This window comes from Fulmarus glacialis, unplaced genomic scaffold (genome assembly GCF_000690835.1).
Source record: "Fulmarus glacialis isolate BGI_N327 unplaced genomic scaffold, ASM69083v1 scaffold44959, whole genome shotgun sequence".
NCBI classification, from domain to species: domain Eukaryota; kingdom Metazoa; phylum Chordata; class Aves; order Procellariiformes; family Procellariidae; genus Fulmarus; species Fulmarus glacialis.
The window spans coordinates 14,376-33,866 of record NW_009234742.1 but is presented as its reverse complement, the minus strand read 5'-3'; the positions used below and the strand labels follow the sequence as shown (position 1 = coordinate 33,866).

General features: G+C 35.9%; 1 protein-coding gene across 1 annotated transcript in view; it reads left to right on the top strand.

Moving 5' to 3' along the window:
- LOC104082563 (nebulette-like) overlaps window positions 1–18,927 on the top strand; it is a gene marked incomplete at its 3' end in the record, with an annotated part of 20,486 nt that extends 1,559 nt beyond the window's left edge. The window contains exons 4-12 of the mRNA XM_009585735.1: window positions 187–291; window positions 2,354–2,446; window positions 7,371–7,463; window positions 7,850–7,941; window positions 9,930–10,023; window positions 12,346–12,450; window positions 13,598–13,769; window positions 17,763–17,855; window positions 18,799–18,927. Of these exons, the coding sequence (XP_009584030.1) occupies window positions 187–291; window positions 2,354–2,446; window positions 7,371–7,463; window positions 7,850–7,941; window positions 9,930–10,023; window positions 12,346–12,450; window positions 13,598–13,769; window positions 17,763–17,855; window positions 18,799–18,927 (976 nt within the window). The remainder of the gene's footprint in view (window positions 1–186; window positions 292–2,353; window positions 2,447–7,370; window positions 7,464–7,849; window positions 7,942–9,929; window positions 10,024–12,345; window positions 12,451–13,597; window positions 13,770–17,762; window positions 17,856–18,798) is intronic.
- Window positions 18,928–19,491: the final 564 nt, after the last annotated feature.

Sequence of the window (19,491 nt, the reverse complement as noted above, 5' to 3'; positions counted from 1 at the left end):
TATATATTATATATTTTCAGTGTGGGACACAGTGTCAGGTGTGTAACAATATCATAGAACAGAGAGGTTGAAATAAATACTGTACAAGGATGTTGAGGCTCATCAGCCATAAGCATCTTTTGTTGCAGTTTGGATATTCTGAGCCCAAGAAAGCAGGAAATAGACATTTTAAAATTTATTTTTCAGAAAATGTACAAAGATGAAGCAGAGAGGATGCTCTGTAACTATTCAGCTGTCCCAGACACTCCAGAGATGGAGAGGATGAAAAGTACTCAGAAAAACATCAGTTCAGTGAGTAATAGTGCTTCTCTCTTTGCTTGCAACTTTGCAGATATTTTTCAGTTTAAATAGGCTCTCTTGTGCTGCAGCATGAAATAGGGAACTTGTTGAGTAAATGTCCTTTGAACCATTTGCATAATTTTCCTGGCAAAAGCTGTATCACTCATTTCTTTCAGGAAAAAAACCCCCAGCTTTTCTAGGTGTGACACTGTTATTTTGAATTGCTAAACCACTTATACCGCTTTGCCAAGCCACAGTTATTTTTAAATGAAGATTTTTTTTCTTTTTCCATCAAGCCCAGGAAGTATTTTATTTTGAAAGGACAAAAAAATCTAAGGCTTGTTACTATGCGTATAAGATTTTTCATTTGTTTCCTATCATATGTACAGAACATCAAGATTCAGGTATAAAATTAGAACAGATCAGGTTTCATAAATATGTATGTCTAATGACTTTATGTTATACTGGATATATTTTTAAATTTTATGCTAGATTTAATTTTCAGTTTATCCATAAATATCACTCTTTCAGCTTTCTGTGCAATTTAGATTAAAAAGGTAAGTTACTTTTTACTAAGTTAAGATATAGCTGGGAGCAGCCCCAATATAAAAAAATTAATGACCCCTAATAGGCTTCTGATTTTTGGATTTCGTCTCAAGTATTTCCTGCCTTAAGGGACAGAAAAAGTGACTAGCTCTGCAGATAAGATCAGTGCTGCTTTTAGCTCACTAGCTCATTTGGCAGATGATTTACAATAGGATATTTACTGCACAGTCATCTCTTCGTAGAAAAATTCCCAGCTCCAACATTTTTTACCACTCCCTCCTTGGTAGAGGAGAAAAGTATATTTTAGTTCAGTCCACTATGTAAATCTTTCTACCTTGTACTGACATGTTGGTGCAGAAGAATTTTCAAGTTCTTACTCACAAACTGTCTCTGTTCTCACATGGTAAAACAAAATTCTAAATTGTTAAAGGTTTTCCGAATGTTTAAAAAATGAGTTATGGACATAAATAATTCACTCTCCTCTAGAGTATTTGGCAGTACTGGTCACCCTAGGTTACAGAAGACTTCAAGGAACTAGGAGAAATGCATCAAGAATGATGTTTTATTGTTTAAGGTTTATTGACAGGAAAAAAAAAGTTAAATAAATCTTGGTTTAAGAAAGGCAGAAATACTAAATGGTAAAGATTTATTTTACAAACTCCAGGATCAGACTTGTTTTTACGTTACCAGCCTGGAAATACTTAGTGGAATGGCAACAGCTGTGACACCAAATACTGAAATTCGAATAAAACTTCTTTAGGAGTTTTGCAGCGTGAACTGGTGCTCCATGGTTATTTAAATTACAGCCACATTTGGAATTTGTGGAGCAGTTATTTACTGTCTCTTTCAGTAACTTTGAATGATTGATTCTACTGATGCACTTTGTGTTTTATCCTTCACTGAAACAATTGAAATAGAGAGGAGAATTATATAAGCAGCATGTATATCACAAAGGAGTGATCTTTGTTTTTAGATGCAGTCCTCAGCTTTCTGGCTTGAACCCAGAAATCAAAAAATTGCGTGACTTGGATTGTAGCTCTGTCTGTTCTAGTTATTTTGTCATTAATATGTCGATTTTCTAGTTTGCTAAATTAGAAATAATAAGATCTGTTCACTTCTCAGAGTATTTTAAGCTCTGAAGGTTAAAAAAACAATTCATATGTTGCATGTACATACATGTTCAAATACATTGAAATGAGTGAGATTACGCAAGCATAAAGTTGCATTTGTAAACGTTTATGATCAAAATTTTAATATTATTTGCAAAGTTAAAACTATCATTACAAATACTTACAATACTTATAAATGTCTGAGTTCAGTCTGAAGGATGATAATAGATTATCTGGGTTACAGTTGAAAACAAACAGAATGTTGTTATAGTTATTGAGAATTGATTTATGAAAAATTGAAGTATTTGCTTTCTTAGCTAGATTTATAGTCACTTGGAAAATTGCCCAGCCCTTTTATGAGAACTTGTACTTGCGCTGCTAACAGTCTCATAATTACTTTTTCTTTTGGGGAAATGAAGGTGTTTTATAAGAAGGAAGTAGGAGCCGGCACAGCTGTAAAAGAGACTCCAGAGATTGAAAGAGTAAAGAAAAATCAACAGAATATTAGTTCGGTAAGTGTTATTAACATTGATTATTCTTATGTGAGTAAATGGTTGTCAAATTTTTTTTCACCTTGTTTACTAAAAATTCTACGTTTTCATATCACACATCTCATTCAAATACTACTCCACTGGATTTTGGATATAGAGCTCCATTCTAGTAGAGTTAGAGCTCCACTCTAGTGTAGTTCTTCCGTGCCCAAAGGTAGAATTTCAAATTGAAGCATCATGAAAAACAGGAAGAACTGTTAACTAAATATTTGAGGAAAGAGTTTTGTCTTTCGAGAGTAAGAAACATGAAATGTATTTCGTGATATGACAGACTGAACAGCGGTTGTAATTTGCAATTTAGAAAAATATCACATCACAAAAAAGAAAATCTGTAAAGTTCCTGTAGAGTCCGCATGTATTACATAGGGGTTGGTACAGTTTGCACTTCAAGAAGAGGAAAATTATGTCAAGGCTCGAGCTATGTGAAAAGGTCGAGGGCTTGTGCCTCTTTATATGCTGATGACAAGTTGATCTGTGGATCTGATGAGACTGGTTCTGCATTGGTGTTGTTTATCTATGGATGCCCAATGTCTTTGGCACATGAATGGGCAACTAAAAATAAAATATCAAAATGAGAGTTTTCTACAAGTAGAACATGCTGTTCTGATAAATACGTGGCAAAACCTGGGGAAAAAGTGGAAAAGTGACTGCCAGGTAAGAAAGCACTTCTAGCTGCATTGTTCACTTGTTTGGAGTTTTTGGTGCAGAGTCCTCTGGGGCCATTTTTATGTTTGTGACATGACTTTTCTGATGATTAGATGCTTTTTTAAAAGCAAAGTTTGAAAGTAACGCATAGACATGACACCAGATTGTGTTTAAATATTAGTTGAAATCCAGATTAGGGCCTCTGGACGCCTACTAGAATTTTCTTGTTTACCAAGTAGTGTTAAATTCTGTATTTCCCACCAAAATAAGGTCAGGTAGGGAATTCCCATAAAATTTTTCAAAACTCATATTTTCCTTGGAATTTTTCTCTGCTCCATCCATCACTTTTTGTCTTGTCATTTTGAGTCACGGTGCAATTTGAAGATTCAGTGCAAGCTATCATGTGTCCTAAATCCTGAAATAGTGTTTCCTGTTTGAGAAGCTGTAGGTTTTCTTGATTTGAGGGTGGGTTTTTTTGTTAGTGTTTTTTGGGTTTTTTTGTTTGTTTTTTCTCCCCACCCTGTGCAATTATGTTTTTGGTTTTTTTTTTAGCCAGATTTGTACTGGTGTTCTAGAAACAAAAACCTAATCTCCTGTTACCTATTTGATTTCCAGTTACCACAGACATTTATTTCAAGAGTAGTCACGCACATGCGCGCGCACACACACACACAGAGGCTTAATCTAATGCTTTTTCTCCATGCCTTTCAAAGTGAAATGGAAAAATAGTGTACAGTGCTCTTGCTGTTTTAGAATCCTAAACAGTGGTGAAAAGAGGAAAATGAAAGGTGGATCAGTATGCTAGTAAACACACTTGAACAAAAGCATATCAAGAGAAACACAAAATGCATTGGTGGTTTAGTGGTACAATGTAAGTAGCATGGCCTTTACCTTGATAGTCTGTGTGTAGAGTTAATATTTTACAAAAGATATTTTATTACATGTAGTGTACTTGAGATTACTTAAGTCTTGTACAATATTTATTAAAAGTGTAGAATGCCAAATTTAAAGGCAACGTGCAAGAAAATTTTAAATTATATGTTAGTAAGAGGGAAATCATATTGTGTAATTTACAGGAGTCCCGAAGGAAGGGTAAATTACACCAATTTTGACTCCATTAGATTTAAACATTTTACACATATCTTTGTATGTAGCCAGAAGGACCGAGGACAGCTTTAAAACTATTTGCTGAGCTAAATGAAACTATGGAACGTGAAGCACATCTGCAGTGCAAAAAAACCCAGAACACCAAACCAAAATAACACTCACTGTACAACCAAACCATGCAAAAAAGTCCATTGCATCATGTTCTGAAAGTGATCAGATTCTTCCAGATGACATATATCGGAGACAAGGATCAGAACGGTCTGTTTTCAAATCCTAAAAAACAAGGTGGTGACAGCCAAGGGGGTTGAGCTCATCTCACCTGTTGTGATGATTGGTTTGGAAGAAGCAGCCTCCTAAATAGTTGGAGTCAAGATCTCACAGAACTTTGAAAGCAAACATCAGACCTGTGGACTGTAACTGAATCTGAACCGAGAAGCTACAAATAACTGAGGATTTTTTTAAAACATTGTTTATATTGAGGGACAGTCAGGGCTGGACACAGCACTGGGAAGAAGGCTTTCAGGGGAAGATTGTAGTTGTGTTTTTGTTTGTGTGAAATCCATGAGGAAACTCCTGTGATGTGTCAGTCAACACCACAAAGCTGGGGTCTGATTAAAACTCAAGCAACAGACATTATGAAGCATTTTAAGGACTAGTAGCACTGCCAATTCTTAAGCTTACCTAATAGTCTCTATTAAAAGACCCTTTTTTCCAGTGGTTTAGTACTTCTGCCAGTCCTAAACTATCTGGACTGAAATTTTCCATTCCTGGTCTGTGTTTTGAGGTGGTTTGGTTTTATGTATTTATTTATAAATTTCAACCAAAGCAGCTTCCAAGTATGACCTTAGAGAAAAACAAGTTGTTTTCTCTGTGTTAAAAAATTTGGCACTCTCCAAAAGTACCATGTCTTGGAGAAGAGAGTTGAAAATTACCTATTAAGTGACATTTGGTACAATGGATTTGGGAAAAAAGAGGCCAGGGGTGAGGAACTGGAAGTGTAGAAGGGCTTGGTTAAAGTGGACAGGCCAAATGTGGGGAAAGACGGGCAAAGTGATGTGCTCCTGTGCATAGGTGCTTCCTTCCAGAAGAGCTGAACCAGAACCCAGGGTCGTTTAGACTCATCACTCCCTCACTGTCAGCGTGTATCTGAGGTACCCTGGGTCAAATAGTTTCCCTTTCTTTAATGGTGGTGTCCACAGAGGTAACCAACTATGATTGTTCTTATGGATTTGTGCAGTCAATCTAATCAAACCACAAGAGGCTTAAGATGAAGGCGCATGAAGCAATGTACATTTGTAGTTTTCTAAATCATGAGAAGTCGACTCCCCAAGAGGTACCTTTAGGGAGTATTATTAAGGTCACTAAGTCAATACTCAAAAGCAAGAACCTGAATTCAAGTCACTGTGTCTAGACCTGATGATCCATTGTCAAAGTATATGATTTTGTACTTTGCCATGGAGGCAGACCTGCTCTGGTTTTCCGTTTTGCAAACTACAGTTCAATGGGAATTCTCATTTGAATGCAGGTGCTGTATAATCCTATGTTTTATAAAATTACGTAGCTAGATTAGCTGTTACTTGTCTATGCTCTCTAGTAAAAATAGTACTTTTCCTTGTCACAATTCCCTTTTTCCTCATTTCACAGCAAAATTATTGAATTAGTGTGTGTGAAAAACTCAGATGCTTTAGCGAGGAGCAGCATAGAAAAGTTCCTGAAGAAATCAGTAATTCTGTCATCAAAGCAGGACCTTAGAGCAGTTAAAGAAAAAAAAAAAAAATCAGTCATGGCCCGCATGCAAACTACTCACTAAGTAAGGTTCATTGATTATGTGTAATGAATAAGGCAGAATTCTCTTGAGAAAAACAGATTTTGGTAATAGATAAAGAAGATTATAAAGCACTTAAAGAGGAGAAGAATGAAGTAGTATAAAATATATTAAAAGCTGTATATGGAGTATATTTGTACAAGGGGCAAAACTAAGGTTACATTTAAGTTGTGTCATTTTCTGGTTTTTGAGTCCTTGATGTTGCAGCCTTGAAATGTGTTTAACAGAAGTTTTGTATGCCACATTAATATAAAGCTGTACAAATTGATTCATTATGCTGTTCCCTTATTATTAAAGTACCTTTCCTTCCTTGAGTCTTGCTAATGAAAAATGTTTCCAACTCTTATGTATCACCGCACACATAATTTTGAATGTTTTTGTGAATTTTGCTGTTTTATTACCATTGTAAAGAAAAAGAAAGCATGCCATATCACTGTAAAGGATGGCATGGTCTACAAGTATTGTTTATTTTACGGTGGCATAAGAGACTTGAAGCTGAATGTGCTGAATACGGGACAGGTATTTAGTAACAGACAGTAAGACAAAGACAATGCACAGATTTGTCCAAGATGACCCTTTTGGACAGCATATGGAAAACCAGAAAATATGGTGCCTTTCTTTTTAGTACCACATCCACTTAACCTTACAATTCTTTCTCATTAAGTTGAATTCCAGTTTTGGTACATATGGTGTATAATTGAAGAAATTCTAGTTCTGTGCATCTCTCAAATTATGGAGTCTACCATATCCAAACATACTGCTGTTTAGAAGAGATTATATGTGGCAAAAGCAACAGTAAATATCTGACAGCATCTTCAAAGGCATCATCCCCTGCATTCTCCCTGGTGTATCTCTGTGTGTTTCTAGAGAACTTGAATGAGACTTCGAAGTCATCCACCTTTTTAAGAACACATCTGTGAAATGTTTGGTTTCTGAAATGGACTGGTAGACTCCGAACCAACATAATAGCATGAGCAAGTCATTGTCAGAGTGATGCAGATCTCCAAGTAGTATATGCAGGATCCCAATTATCATGAAGATAGCTACATTTCCTGCTGTAAGAGTTTTAGGATACTAGGCTTGTTATATGCACTCTCTGCTGCATTGTATCAAACAAGATGCATTGGAGACCCCAGCAGCCTGTTTCAGAAATCAAATATAACTGTTCCTTTTCAGGTCAATAGTGTTGATAGGTGTGGTCTAGCTGTGCAGTAAGTGTAAGGGAGGGATTACAAAATGTTTGTTGTGTTTTAGTGCTTGTCTATATCTTCTTTGAATTGCTAATATTTTGTAATATTTGTTGTGCAGATTAAATACAAGGAAGAAATTCAGCATGCAACAGCTATTTCTGATCCACCCGAACTAAGGAGAGTTAAGGAAAACCAGAAGAATATTAGCAATGTGTGCCCCATTTTCATTGCTTGCACACTCCTCCCTGCTGTACTAAATGTGTTTGTGCCTCAGTGAATATGTCTGTGGTGTTTGTGCGAGTTCCTGTTTGTCCACAAAGACTAATTTAATCAATTAATGGTAAAATGGTAACTCCTTAGCCTTGCACTTTGATTAACATCAATGAGAGTGAAGTATTCCTGTTGAAGTATCAATTGTCTGTGTCTGAAACAGAACTGCAAGAGGGTGAGTACCAAGTATCATGTGGAAAGATGTGAGTTTATTAAGGAATGGTATTTTCCATCCAAATGCAGTGTGCTCTTTAATGATGTCTAACACACTGTTGTATTTCTGTTACTTGGAAGTCTCTGTGTAATATCTTCTGCCATGTTTGCTAGGTTCAGTACAAAGAACAGCTCTGCAAAGCTACACCTGTGAGTGTCACCCCTGAGATCGAAAGAGTCAAGAGGAATCAAGAGAATGTCAGCATGGGAAGTTGCTCTCGTTTAATCCTTTGTATAATTTTTGTGTGCAGAGGATGAGTACAAAGTTCTGCCTCCAGAAGCTCTGCCTTTTCTTTAGTTAGGTGCGAGCTCAGTAATGGAATTACTTGAAAACCCTCTTTTAGGACGCAATTGTGAAAAGCTGTTGCTTGGTTTGGGAAATGGCACGCGAAGCATGACATAGTCGATTAAATAAATGGCTGCGATGTTTTGCAATGTTATTCTCTGTCTTGGATATTTGCAGGAAATCTTGACAGTTTTTTTTTTTAAACAGAATATCCTTTTCCAGCTTTTTTTTTTTTCTTTGCTTTGTAAAAGATTGGCTACGGTTGTACTCAAAGTCCAGCTCTCTTACCTGTCTCTTCCTGGTTCCTCAGTAATCTTCCTATCAGAGTTTAGTATTTAACCATTAGAAAGTCATACTGTTTGCAGGAGTGCAGGGAAGAAGGCAAGGACTTTTGGAGCACACTGCTGCCTTCCTGCATTGTTGAAGTTGTACCCCGTTAATGGGTTTTTGAGAGACCAGCTATTCTCCTCACTGGGAACTTCCTTCAGCAGCCGTCTTTCATGGGGCTACTAATAGCTACAGTGTTTTCCTGGAGTGTTTTCTGCCACATTCCCCAAATTAATTTAGAATTACAATTTTCAAGAATACTGTCCCTCTAACTTAAGTGTATGCTATTTATTCCTGGATTTATGTTGATAAATCTAGGTCTCCTAAAATGCACGGTGTTCAAACAAACCTGTTTTCCCAAGTGATTCAAGCCAGTCTGCGTGGTTGTTCTACTCACATCATTGTTTGCCTTTCACCAATTTTTGTGTCGTGCAGATTTCATTGGAAAGTTTAAATTCTCTTTCAGGTCACTGGAATAGCTTTGGGTGAAGATTCTTTAACTTCAGACATTTCTAGAAACATTAAGTCTTGAATAATCATTTTACCTTTACAAATGTCAGTTTGCAAGTTTAATCCATTTGGTAGCTTACCATCATTTTTATAAGACATTAATTTTTCAGTTGGAATATGTTGATGTGGACAGACCAAAACTGTGTTGTGTGGGCAGACAATTGCTTGGACAATATGTACGTTACTGCTGCAGTGAACTGCAGAATTATGAGCGTAATGTATCAGCACAGTTATCCTTATCACACAAAACCAAGAGCTTATTTTAAAAAAAAAAAAAGGTTTTTATGGAAACATTTATTTTACATAAAACTATATGGATTGGCATAAACCATGCAAGAATTTCTAATTATTTACTAAATGTTTACCATATCTGACTTCCCAGTATTTGGGGCCAGGGTTAACATTAGACTGATTGGTCTGTCAATGCCACATCCTATCCTTTATTCGCTTTAGATACTGATCCTGCCTTGAGTGTGCATTTGGTTAATGCGTTATTGCTACAAGTGTATTTTGTTAAAAAGCAATAGAGGGGATATTCCTATAGTACATTTAAATAAACACATGGTGAAATTTAGGCAGTTGGATTGAATTGGCAGTTGTCTGATGTATTGCAGCCACTGCGTTTAATCACCTTTGAATATACAGAGTATAAAAGTTAGAACATGCATGGTATCCTTATGGAATCTCTATGTCTGGACAAATATACATTTACAGTGGACATTGCTGAAATTTAGTTTTTCATGTGCTCTGCTTGACTTCACTGCATTATTTGTGGCTTACCCCATTCCAAATATAAGCTATTTCTCTATACAGCCAAGGACCAGTGTTGTAAATGTCAAGATGTGTGCATATGTGTGTACATATCCACACAAATATATTAATAAGAAAACTATACAGAAAGAATTCAAGATTATGCTTCAAAAATCAACTCTTATAAGCTTTAATAAACTTCAGATGCATTTTAGCTTTTGTTTCCTGGATGACCTTTTAAATCATAGATTTTAATGTAAAACAATGTGATATTGCTTTAGCTGAAATAGTATGTATACCATTTTATTCTGTTAAATAATAGGTTCACTACAGAGAGCAGCCTGGCAAAGCTACTGCTGTGAGCATCACTCCTGAAATAGAGAGAGTCAAGAAGAATCAAGACAATATCAGCTCGGCAAGTTGTTTGAATCTTTTTGTCATTTAGATTTTCAGTCATTGTAGGAATATAACAAGAACATGCTTTTCCATTTAGATTTGATGTGTCAAATGAATCCAACTGCATCATCCACTGAATGGATTTTTTTTTTTTATCCTTCGAGTACATGCACTGCACATATGGGCAACAAAAATATTCAGGCTTGCCTAATTATTCTTGCAAAAGAAGTAAGTGGTTGTGTTGGAGCCAGTATTTTTCAAGAAGAGAATCAGTAGAGGTCAGTCATTCTTGCAAGAATCTTCATCTCGTTACCAAGTTTTAGTTGCTAGATTGCAGGAGTAAATTACTGTAAAGAACAAAGGAAGTGAGAATTTAACTTTAGTGCAAATTTCTTTTTTTTTTATGATTCAAAGCATGGAAACATATAGTCATCCATTCCACTCTGTGACCTGCCACCTACGTTAGAGCTGAGTAGTCCTAAATAGATCCTATTACTAAACACTAAAGGGTAAAATACTATATTTTTCTTGGCTTTTATGATAATACTTACCTTTTTTTTTTCTTTTTTTTTTTTTTTTAATTGCCACTGGAGTGGTGTATGAAGCAGCTGACAGTTCTAATAAGGAGCAAGGAAGAAGTCAAAACAGCATGGTGAAGTAAAGGACCAGACTACTTACATTACAGTCTGTGTCCTCAACACTGAAACAACATCAGTGACAAAGCCCCTGCAGATGGTAAATAGAACAGGTTTCATGCAGAGCCACTGTTTCAAGGTGGCAGAAGAGAATTAATAGCAGGGAACACTTTAGAACTGAGTGTAGGAGTGAAAAGTAAAGTAGGTTGGATTTGTCAGAGGATTTGTCTAAGGACAAAAGAACAGAATCTGACCTTGTAACCACATATATCTTTACATTCTTAAAATGCTCATGCATATTTACCAAAGTCAATTAGTTTTGAGGTGCATAGTTAAAAATAAGAGGAAAACTTCCCAACAATTCTAGACTTTAAATAATTTTTTTTATTTCTGAAAATTAAGCTTTTTTTTCCAAGGGACTCCTTCACTTTGTTTCTCAAGATTTACAGGGATAAATACTCCTCTATGTTAACGAGCAGTAGATGAAAACCAAACTATGTTGGCTGTAATTATTCTGTCCAGAAAATATCCAAAAGCATATGTAGCTGAATATATTTGCTAAAAAAATTTATTGTTGAATTAAGAAGGGTTTGAAGAATATGCAGTACCATATATTTCTGTTTCTCTGTACATTACTTCAAACTTACCTATGAAGCATAGACACCAAGACTCATATTTTCATAGGTATGTTGTGCTTAGCTAATTATGTAATTTTAAGAAGGGTTAGACAATTTCAATACTTGGTTTCCCTCATCACAAATGCATGTTGAAATAGATTTGCACAACTGATTTGAGAGGTAATTCTTTTAGTGTGAATATATAGGTAAATCTAAAATATTTACTAACCCGCAGTGCACAGGTTACAATGCAATGTAGGAGCTAAGAGAGTCCTTTAGTAGAAGAATTCAACCAGCCAGAAGAAACTGTAAGAATACTTACTCTAGAACCAATAAGTAGGACCAACTACTTCTACTGGTTTAGAATTTTGAGTCTGGGGTTTTTTTTTTTGCCCTTTTTTTTTAACATATAATTAACGTTGCATCTTTACAAGTCTGTAAAATGCCACAAAAGAAGCTAATTGGGAGAAATGTGACATAGGAGGTTCTGTACTTACTGGTGCACAAAACACAGAGCCCAAATGTTCTCTTTGAAAACAGCATATTCAGATGTGTCCCAGACATGTTGCTTTTGTGCTGCTAGTGAAGACTAGCTACTGAACAGGAGTAAGAAGGCTGCCAAAGGACTAATCCGCTTGTAAGAGTTGAATTCCCTGGGGATCAAGGGGTTCTTGGTTAATCCCAACCTGGAAACAGACTGAGGACAGAATCTGGGTTTGTGTGGGTAATAAGAAGGTAGCTTATCATCAGCCATACAAATACGGTTTAAAGATGTCCAAGTCACAGTGGTGGTTTCTTCTTATTTATCTTATTTTTCAGTTGATAAATGAATTATTTCACTTATGTCAAGAGTTTCAGCTTTCAGGTACTATTTTTTTGAGTAAGTGATTGATGGAATAAAGTGCCCTTTGGCCTTACCAACATACTAGCTCATCCGTATCCTCCCTCTGAAATAAGTTACTAGAAAATCAGTGTGAAGAAAGAAACGTTGGGCATTGTGATTTGGAAAGGATACCATTGCATGGTGTGATTCTCACCGTCCTTTCTACTGTAAACAAAAACTTCATGTGTACTGTTGCTGTTTTGCAGGTCAAGTACAGCAGTGATCAGAGGCAGATGAAAGGTAGACGTAGTGTGCTTCTAGACACACCTGAGCTAAGGCATGTCAAAGAAACACAAAACAACATCTCAATGGTAGGGTACTTTCTTCCTATAACTAGAGTATACTAAGGAATGGCACTTGACTTCCACTGGATTTTGCCTTCCATTAATATAGGTAACTAATGAAACTCTCTGCTCAAGTACGGAAGGAATATTTTCTTCTTATGCCTGTTGAGGGAGTGTTTGCTAACTGCATATGACTGTAATGAACATTTTCAAAATACTAATAAAAAGTTTTCTAACAGTTAATTGTCTGTTCTTTTGTTTTTTTTTTTTTTTTCTTTAAAAAAGTACACACCTCATTTGAGCATCACACAGTTTGACTGGATTAGGTGACACACTTCACCTTGTGCCTGTGCACGTTCCTGGTTTCTGCGTGACTTTTGTTCTTGGAATGAGTTGTTTTGTGTGCATTTGCTTGTGTGAGAATGTTTGTCAATTAATTCTTTGATGATTAAGACTATTTAAAAAGTAAATATGCATAATCAGGGGTACTACCTTTATAACTCCTACTAATACTGGTTTTGTTTCAACACTCGGTTATATAACTTTCTACCCTAATGTCCTTGTTTATTATTTCTTTTCTTTTTTTTTTTTTTTTTTTTTTTTTTTTGAAAGCAGGCTCCTTAGAATAACTGCAATTCTTTCTAAAAACCTGTTTAAAGCCAGCTGGCATATGATAAAACAAAAGAGCAAAAGAGTAGCTTCTGTATGAAACTGTGTATAATCAAAATTCTCAGTGAATGAAAATACTTGAGTTCTTTTTGAGTTCTTTAGAACTATTACTGCTGTGGCATTTTTTACTGACAGATGTAGTTCTCTACATCAGTAGAGAGCTATCCTATCTTGAGAAGAAGGGAATGGACCAGATGACCTCCTGAGGGCTTTTCCTGTCCTGTGTGACTGTAGGATGATGCTTTGCTGCTTGAGTTAATGCCTAATTCAGTGGCAATGGAAAACAAATGCAAAAATTATAATAAAATATCAGGAAATCAAGTTAGGGAGATAGGCTGGATGGCCAGCCAGGTCTTTTCTATCTCATGTGTGTAACAATTCTATTATGGTGCAAAACCCAAAGAATGTAAGTGCCTTATAAAACAAACATGTATGTGTTCCTGCATAGAATAACCATTTGCTGTCAGTTGCAGCTTGGGGAAAAATGTAATTCTTGTTTTCCTAGGTGAAATACCATGAAGATTTTGAGAAGACAAAGGGCAGAGGCTTCACCCCAGTGGTAGATGATCCTGTAACAGAGCGTGTACGGAAAAACACCCAAATTGTGAGTGATGCAGCATATAAAGGTGTGCATCCACATATCGTTGAAATGGATAGAAGACCTGGAATAATTGTTGGTAAGTTGTTAAGTACTGTTGCTATTGAAAACACTGTGGGGAAGATGAAAGCCTCTGCTTGTGTTCTCCATTATAACCAAGAAAAAGAACTCCAGATTTCGTTTTCACTCTTTTCTCAGCATGAAACTCGTGTTGAACTACTGGTTCAATGCCAGCTTCTAGTGAAGTAATAATGGGAATGAATGGGAGATACATTATAATTTGCTCTGTAATTTTTTTTTGAAATATGGATAGTCGTTGCTATTACTTTAAGTTTGAATTTTGACTCGTCAAGAAAGGCCAAAATATCTGCAATAATCTTCATTTTGTACAGAAGAGAGATGATTAAAGCTGTGATTCTCCAAGATTTCAATGTTTAAATGTTGCAGAGCAATTTGAGATTTCCCCTTCTGTCAGTCAGCCAGCAATTTCTCCAGAGCTGCACATGCTCCATTTACCTCTTGTTTTAGAATTTCACACAGCTTTCAAAATATCTTAAGCTGTAATTCATCAATAACTCATTACACCTCTGGTTAGCCAAACACCAGTGTTCAGAAGTGATGTTCTAAAAGATGGTCCAAGATAAGACCAGGTGTTCAGAGGGTAGAATACAGATTGGTTTTGTGCGTAGAGACAGAGTATTGCATTAAGATATCATTTGGGGTATTTATAATAAACACTATTTCAAAATCAAAATGGATATTTTATCTTAAAAGTTAAAAATCTTAAAAAGTAGCAAGTCTGCTATGGCAAAGGAAATGGCAACCTGACATTTTAATTTTTTTCTCCTTTCTTTTTCTTTTGGTGTGTCCTTTTTCTGTTTTTCTGTGCTTTATAACAGTGTAGACCCCAGGGGGTCTACATATGGAAAAACATGCTGAGATAGCACTCTAAAATCCTTCGTTCATAGTAATAATAGCAAGGGTTGACTTTAAGTCTACCTCTCAAAAATCAGAGAAATTGCAGGTCAAATGGACTAATCAACAGGTCATGTAGTCCATCCTCCTGCCTAAAGCAGGGTTAACTATATCTATATCATTCCTGGCAGATGCTTCTTCAGTCTTTCCCTTCAAGTCTCCAAATGAGTCTCCACCGCATAAAGAAGAGTATTTCTTTCCTTTTGTATAGCCATGTTTTACATGTCCGTAGCTACAGCCTTATGTCAGAAGGGATTTCTCAAAAGTGAGTATTTAGAGAGCTCTGCCTGGGGAAGGTACTGATGCCTTTAAGACTGTGCAAGTCTCAGAGGGTCACACATTCTGGATCTAGGGCAACAGCTTGTTCAGAAAATCATTGTCTGTAGAGACCCAAGCACTTGAACTCACTTCCATAGCTAGAATCGGTGCAGCCAAAGAGAGAGAGAAAATCTCCTGCAAAATTGCAGTTTAATATACAGCTTGCAATATGCTGTTTAGTGTGCACTTCAAACCTCCTACTCTGTACTGCATTGCACGTGTGCTGTAGCCCTATGTAAGAATCATGCGTGCAATCCTGTGTTCAATAACTGAAGGCTTGCTAGCACAAACAGGTTAGGATTAAGAATATTCCTGAGATAAATTCTTGAGCTGTAAGTAACAGAAATATTAGTACTCTTTATCACCTTAAAATATGCCAGTATCAAAACACACAGGAATTCTTAACTCCCCATGCCCGCCAAACAGCAAAAATAGTGCAACTATTTAAAGGAAAGAGGCCATGACAAACCTGTGAGCCTAATATCCAGGCTTATATTTCAGCTAATGCTTTTTCAGAGTGAACTGCAATTATAGTATCTGTTTGTTTAAAAAGAAGTAGTGAGCTCCATGCTCATGGAATGTCCTTGGCAGCTAGAAAAAAAAATCGCAGACTGAAAAAAACAACTATGACTCTTTTGAGTTTTTTCCTAGCTGATAATTATTCAGCCAGTTAGGAAAAGTACCTCTGTGTTAGAGTCCATCTCGTTGGTTTTTAAAGTATTATCGGTGAAGCTGTAACAACTTTTTCAAATGCCCGATTGCTAAAATTAATGCCTCTGCTTTGGAAAATAGGCACCAGTTTTAACTAAGCTAAAGCTGTTCTAAACCCATCAAGATAAATTAATCTAACTGACCTTTGGATATGTGACTAAAGAGGCTCCATGATTCTCATGTGAGTATACGGATATTTTAAATTGGCAAAAGATACCAGGAAGTTAAAATTGATTGGTGCTATAAATTGCCAAGACTCTGATTCTATGTATGTTATTTCAGATTACAGAGATAGATAAAATCAATACAAATCAACGCTGCACTGATGCTGCCATGTTTTTACTTATGTAAAAACTATGTTTTTACTTACTAAAGCATGATCAAACAGGAAAAGTTGGGCATTCACCAGTTCCCCCATGCCTCTCATGCCTATCAGTGCTTTATGTAGTTGCATAATTTATCAACATTAGGACTAACACATAGTTTATCAAAAGATTTTGCATTGGCTTTTATTCATCTTGTCAAAAGGGGGTTAGCACTATACCTCACCTTGTGGGAGTTGCAGTAGATAATACATAATGTACATACATTGATTGTATTCTAAAGCCATGGGATTTATTTTATTAGCTCTGTCTGTTCTTTCCATTGCCTCCAGGCTATTAATCATTTGAAACATGACATATTTGGGGTCCCCACAGTCCTACTTTACCTACCAACCCATTATTTAGCTTGGTACCACTCGAACCAGCAAAGGGACCAAGTTGGGAAGACAATTATTTTTCCCACTTCCAATGCATTGAGTAAATCTTGCAGACAGGTCTGCCCAAGAAGCAAACCACTAGTAAAAAGGTGTGATTTGGTAGATTTGTGCTTTAACTATTGTAGTTTACATCAATGTTTTATTTTAAACTGGTTTGGAGAGATTAAATGATTATTATATTTTTAGACATAGCAGATATGAATTGTATATATTAGATTGATGTGAGTAGATCAAGAATTTACACTGTAGCTGCTTCTGTATCCGTTAGAAACCTCCTTTTAACTTGTACAACACTGTAATTATTTGTTAAAAGTTTATTAAAAACATGGTTGAATCTGTATTCCCTTTTCTGCTGTGATTATAACTTAAACTCGGATATGAAATTAATTATTTCTTATGGGCTCTTTTTTCTTTCAATATCCAGTTCAGACATGTGAATTCAAGAGGTATTAATAACTAACTTGTATGAATTAAAGCTGAAGATCTTACGGTTACTGCTGTTATTGAATCCATACATTGAATTCCAAAAATGCTTTTCGATAGTGGGGTAGTGGATCAACAGTAAATCTGTGTCCCAGGAAACCTAGATATTTGGAAGACAAAGGGAATTACTAGTTAAGATCAAAAGTGGGCTTCATTTTACCCAACTGTAAATGCCTGCAATGTAGATTTCTACAGCTGAATTTGTCATCATAGTCCGGATTTTGTATTAATTAAGAAAGATTGATTCTTTTGAGTTTATATTAATTGAGCAACTTGTAGAAATTTATTTTGGATAAGATGAACTATGCCCCTAATTCTGCTTATTAGGCTGACTTGATCTCTATTGTACGCAAAGGAGGACCTGTAGTGCCTGTGTCAGCTGTAGAGACGTATACTGCCAACTGTCAGCTATAGGGATATATACTGCAGCATCTCAATTGAGTAAGGATGCTGTTGGTGGACTGGGGAAATAATCTTGTAGCTCTGATGATTTTGGTTCTTCTATTGGAAAAGAGCTCTTGTATGTGATATTTAACTTGTTTCCATTTATTTAGACTTAAGAAAATACTATGGTCATATTTAGAAAAGGAAAACAAAAATTGGGAGAAAAAGTCTCCTTAAAATAATGTCAATGCTTAAAATGAATGCACTAATTTCTTTAAAGCGGGAAATTAATGCTTTCTGGTCCTTTCAGGTGAATACTTAGATGTTTTGGTTAATTTCTAGATGAAGGGAATTGGTTGCTGATTGTTAAAACTCATTCCTTTTATGCTTTTACTTCCTTTGTCGTTTGTCTGTCTTATAATTTCTGTGCTTTGGGAAAAGATCTTAAAGTTTGGCGCACAGATCCTGGCTCCATCTTCGACATTGATCCTCTGGAGGACAATATTCAGTCTAGGAGTCTGCATATGCTTTCTGGTATTGCTTATATCCTGACTTTTCCCCAATTCAGCTTTTTATGTTTATGAAACTAAGTTGATACAGTAAATTTTCAGGTCAATGTGCCAGCCATATGTTTTATAAGTATGTTTTCATATATATATATATAACTGTAGTATTTTAAAAGCAGTGTTTTATAGGAACTTCAGCTGTAATCACATGTGCAGATAAAAAATAGTGAAATAAATCTTATCCTAAACAGCAGTTACTCATACCACTTACAAGTAGTCACTTAAAAAGCATTGACCTACTTTGTCCTCACTATAAGTAGAATTTTCATATAGTTGTACCTTACTAAAATTTCAGAGGTATAGAAGGTGGCCTATTTATGAAATTGATTTCTTTTCTATGCACATTTTGCTTATATGGCACATGGTATTATGCCTTGCGCTGTTTGCACAAGGTTGTTTGCATCTCCAAGGTGTTCATAATTTAAGGATAAATGGAAAAGGAGAGAAGGTAATGTAATAATATGCAGCAATGTTTTGGTTCTACAAGTTTTGGGATTTTTTTTTTTCCCCCCCTAGAAGTGTTTATTTTGAATGTTTAATTTTGCACATGTATTTTCATTGCTACTAAGAGTGGAACTTTAAATATTCTTTTGAATGTCGTACAGCAGTATTTCCACATGCACTTGTATGCATGTTGGGATGAAGGAACGTTTGATTTTCTCAGCCCTACCTTCCATTTCTGCTATTCTTCTAAAGCAGAGAATAAGCTTAGTTGTATCTGATTTTGAAGCAACCTTTTGAACTAATGGTGTTCAAAATGGTTACAAAATCGTGAACAATTCACTTTTCTCTAATTTTAATGCCATCAGTGTATGAATATCAATGTTAGCAGTGTTGGGGTTTTTGTTGTTGCTTGTCTTTGCACTTCTGTCATCTATTTACTGTGATATTCTTTCTTTCTACCTTTGTAGAAAGAGCAAGCCGTTACAGTAAACAGTATTTACATTCTACCAGTTTGGGAGATTATAAATCAGATGGCTCTGACACGAACCCTACCTTTTCTTACTGCAGTGAGATAACAAGGCCATCTGACGAAGGAGGTACCCCTTATTCCCACCTTTTTCACTAATGACACTATCACAGTGTGTTGAGACCTCACAGGCCTGTATTAACTCTATATCCTTGTATAGTCACAAATCATTAGAAACTATGTAAGCTATTGCCTGATTAATTAAGGAAGCAAAGCAAAATCTCAAGACTGCACAGTTTCTTGCATGCCATATTGCTTTATTGTGTATTCTGTTTCACCATTTTGGTAAAGCTTAAGCACTTCTCTTACTGTGCTTAAGAGAAGGTGTGTGGTGTTTTTGCAAAACGTACATGAATTTTTTTTTTTTTTCCCTCTCGAAAGACATAATGTAACTGAGAAAAATACACCTCTGAACTTAAAAAAATAAATTTACCTCGTGCTTTTCAGTGGGCAAATCAAGCATAGGATAGTATTTTGGTGACTGAAGTACTTCTTCCCGTATTAAACTATGCAGGTCCTTGTGGCTCTCTGTTCCATCCTAAAAAAAAAAAGTGTATCAACTGGCAACTTTCTCACATATGAAAGTTTTCTTATACTCCCAGTAGTTTGGGAACCGGGGTTAATATTTAGCTGG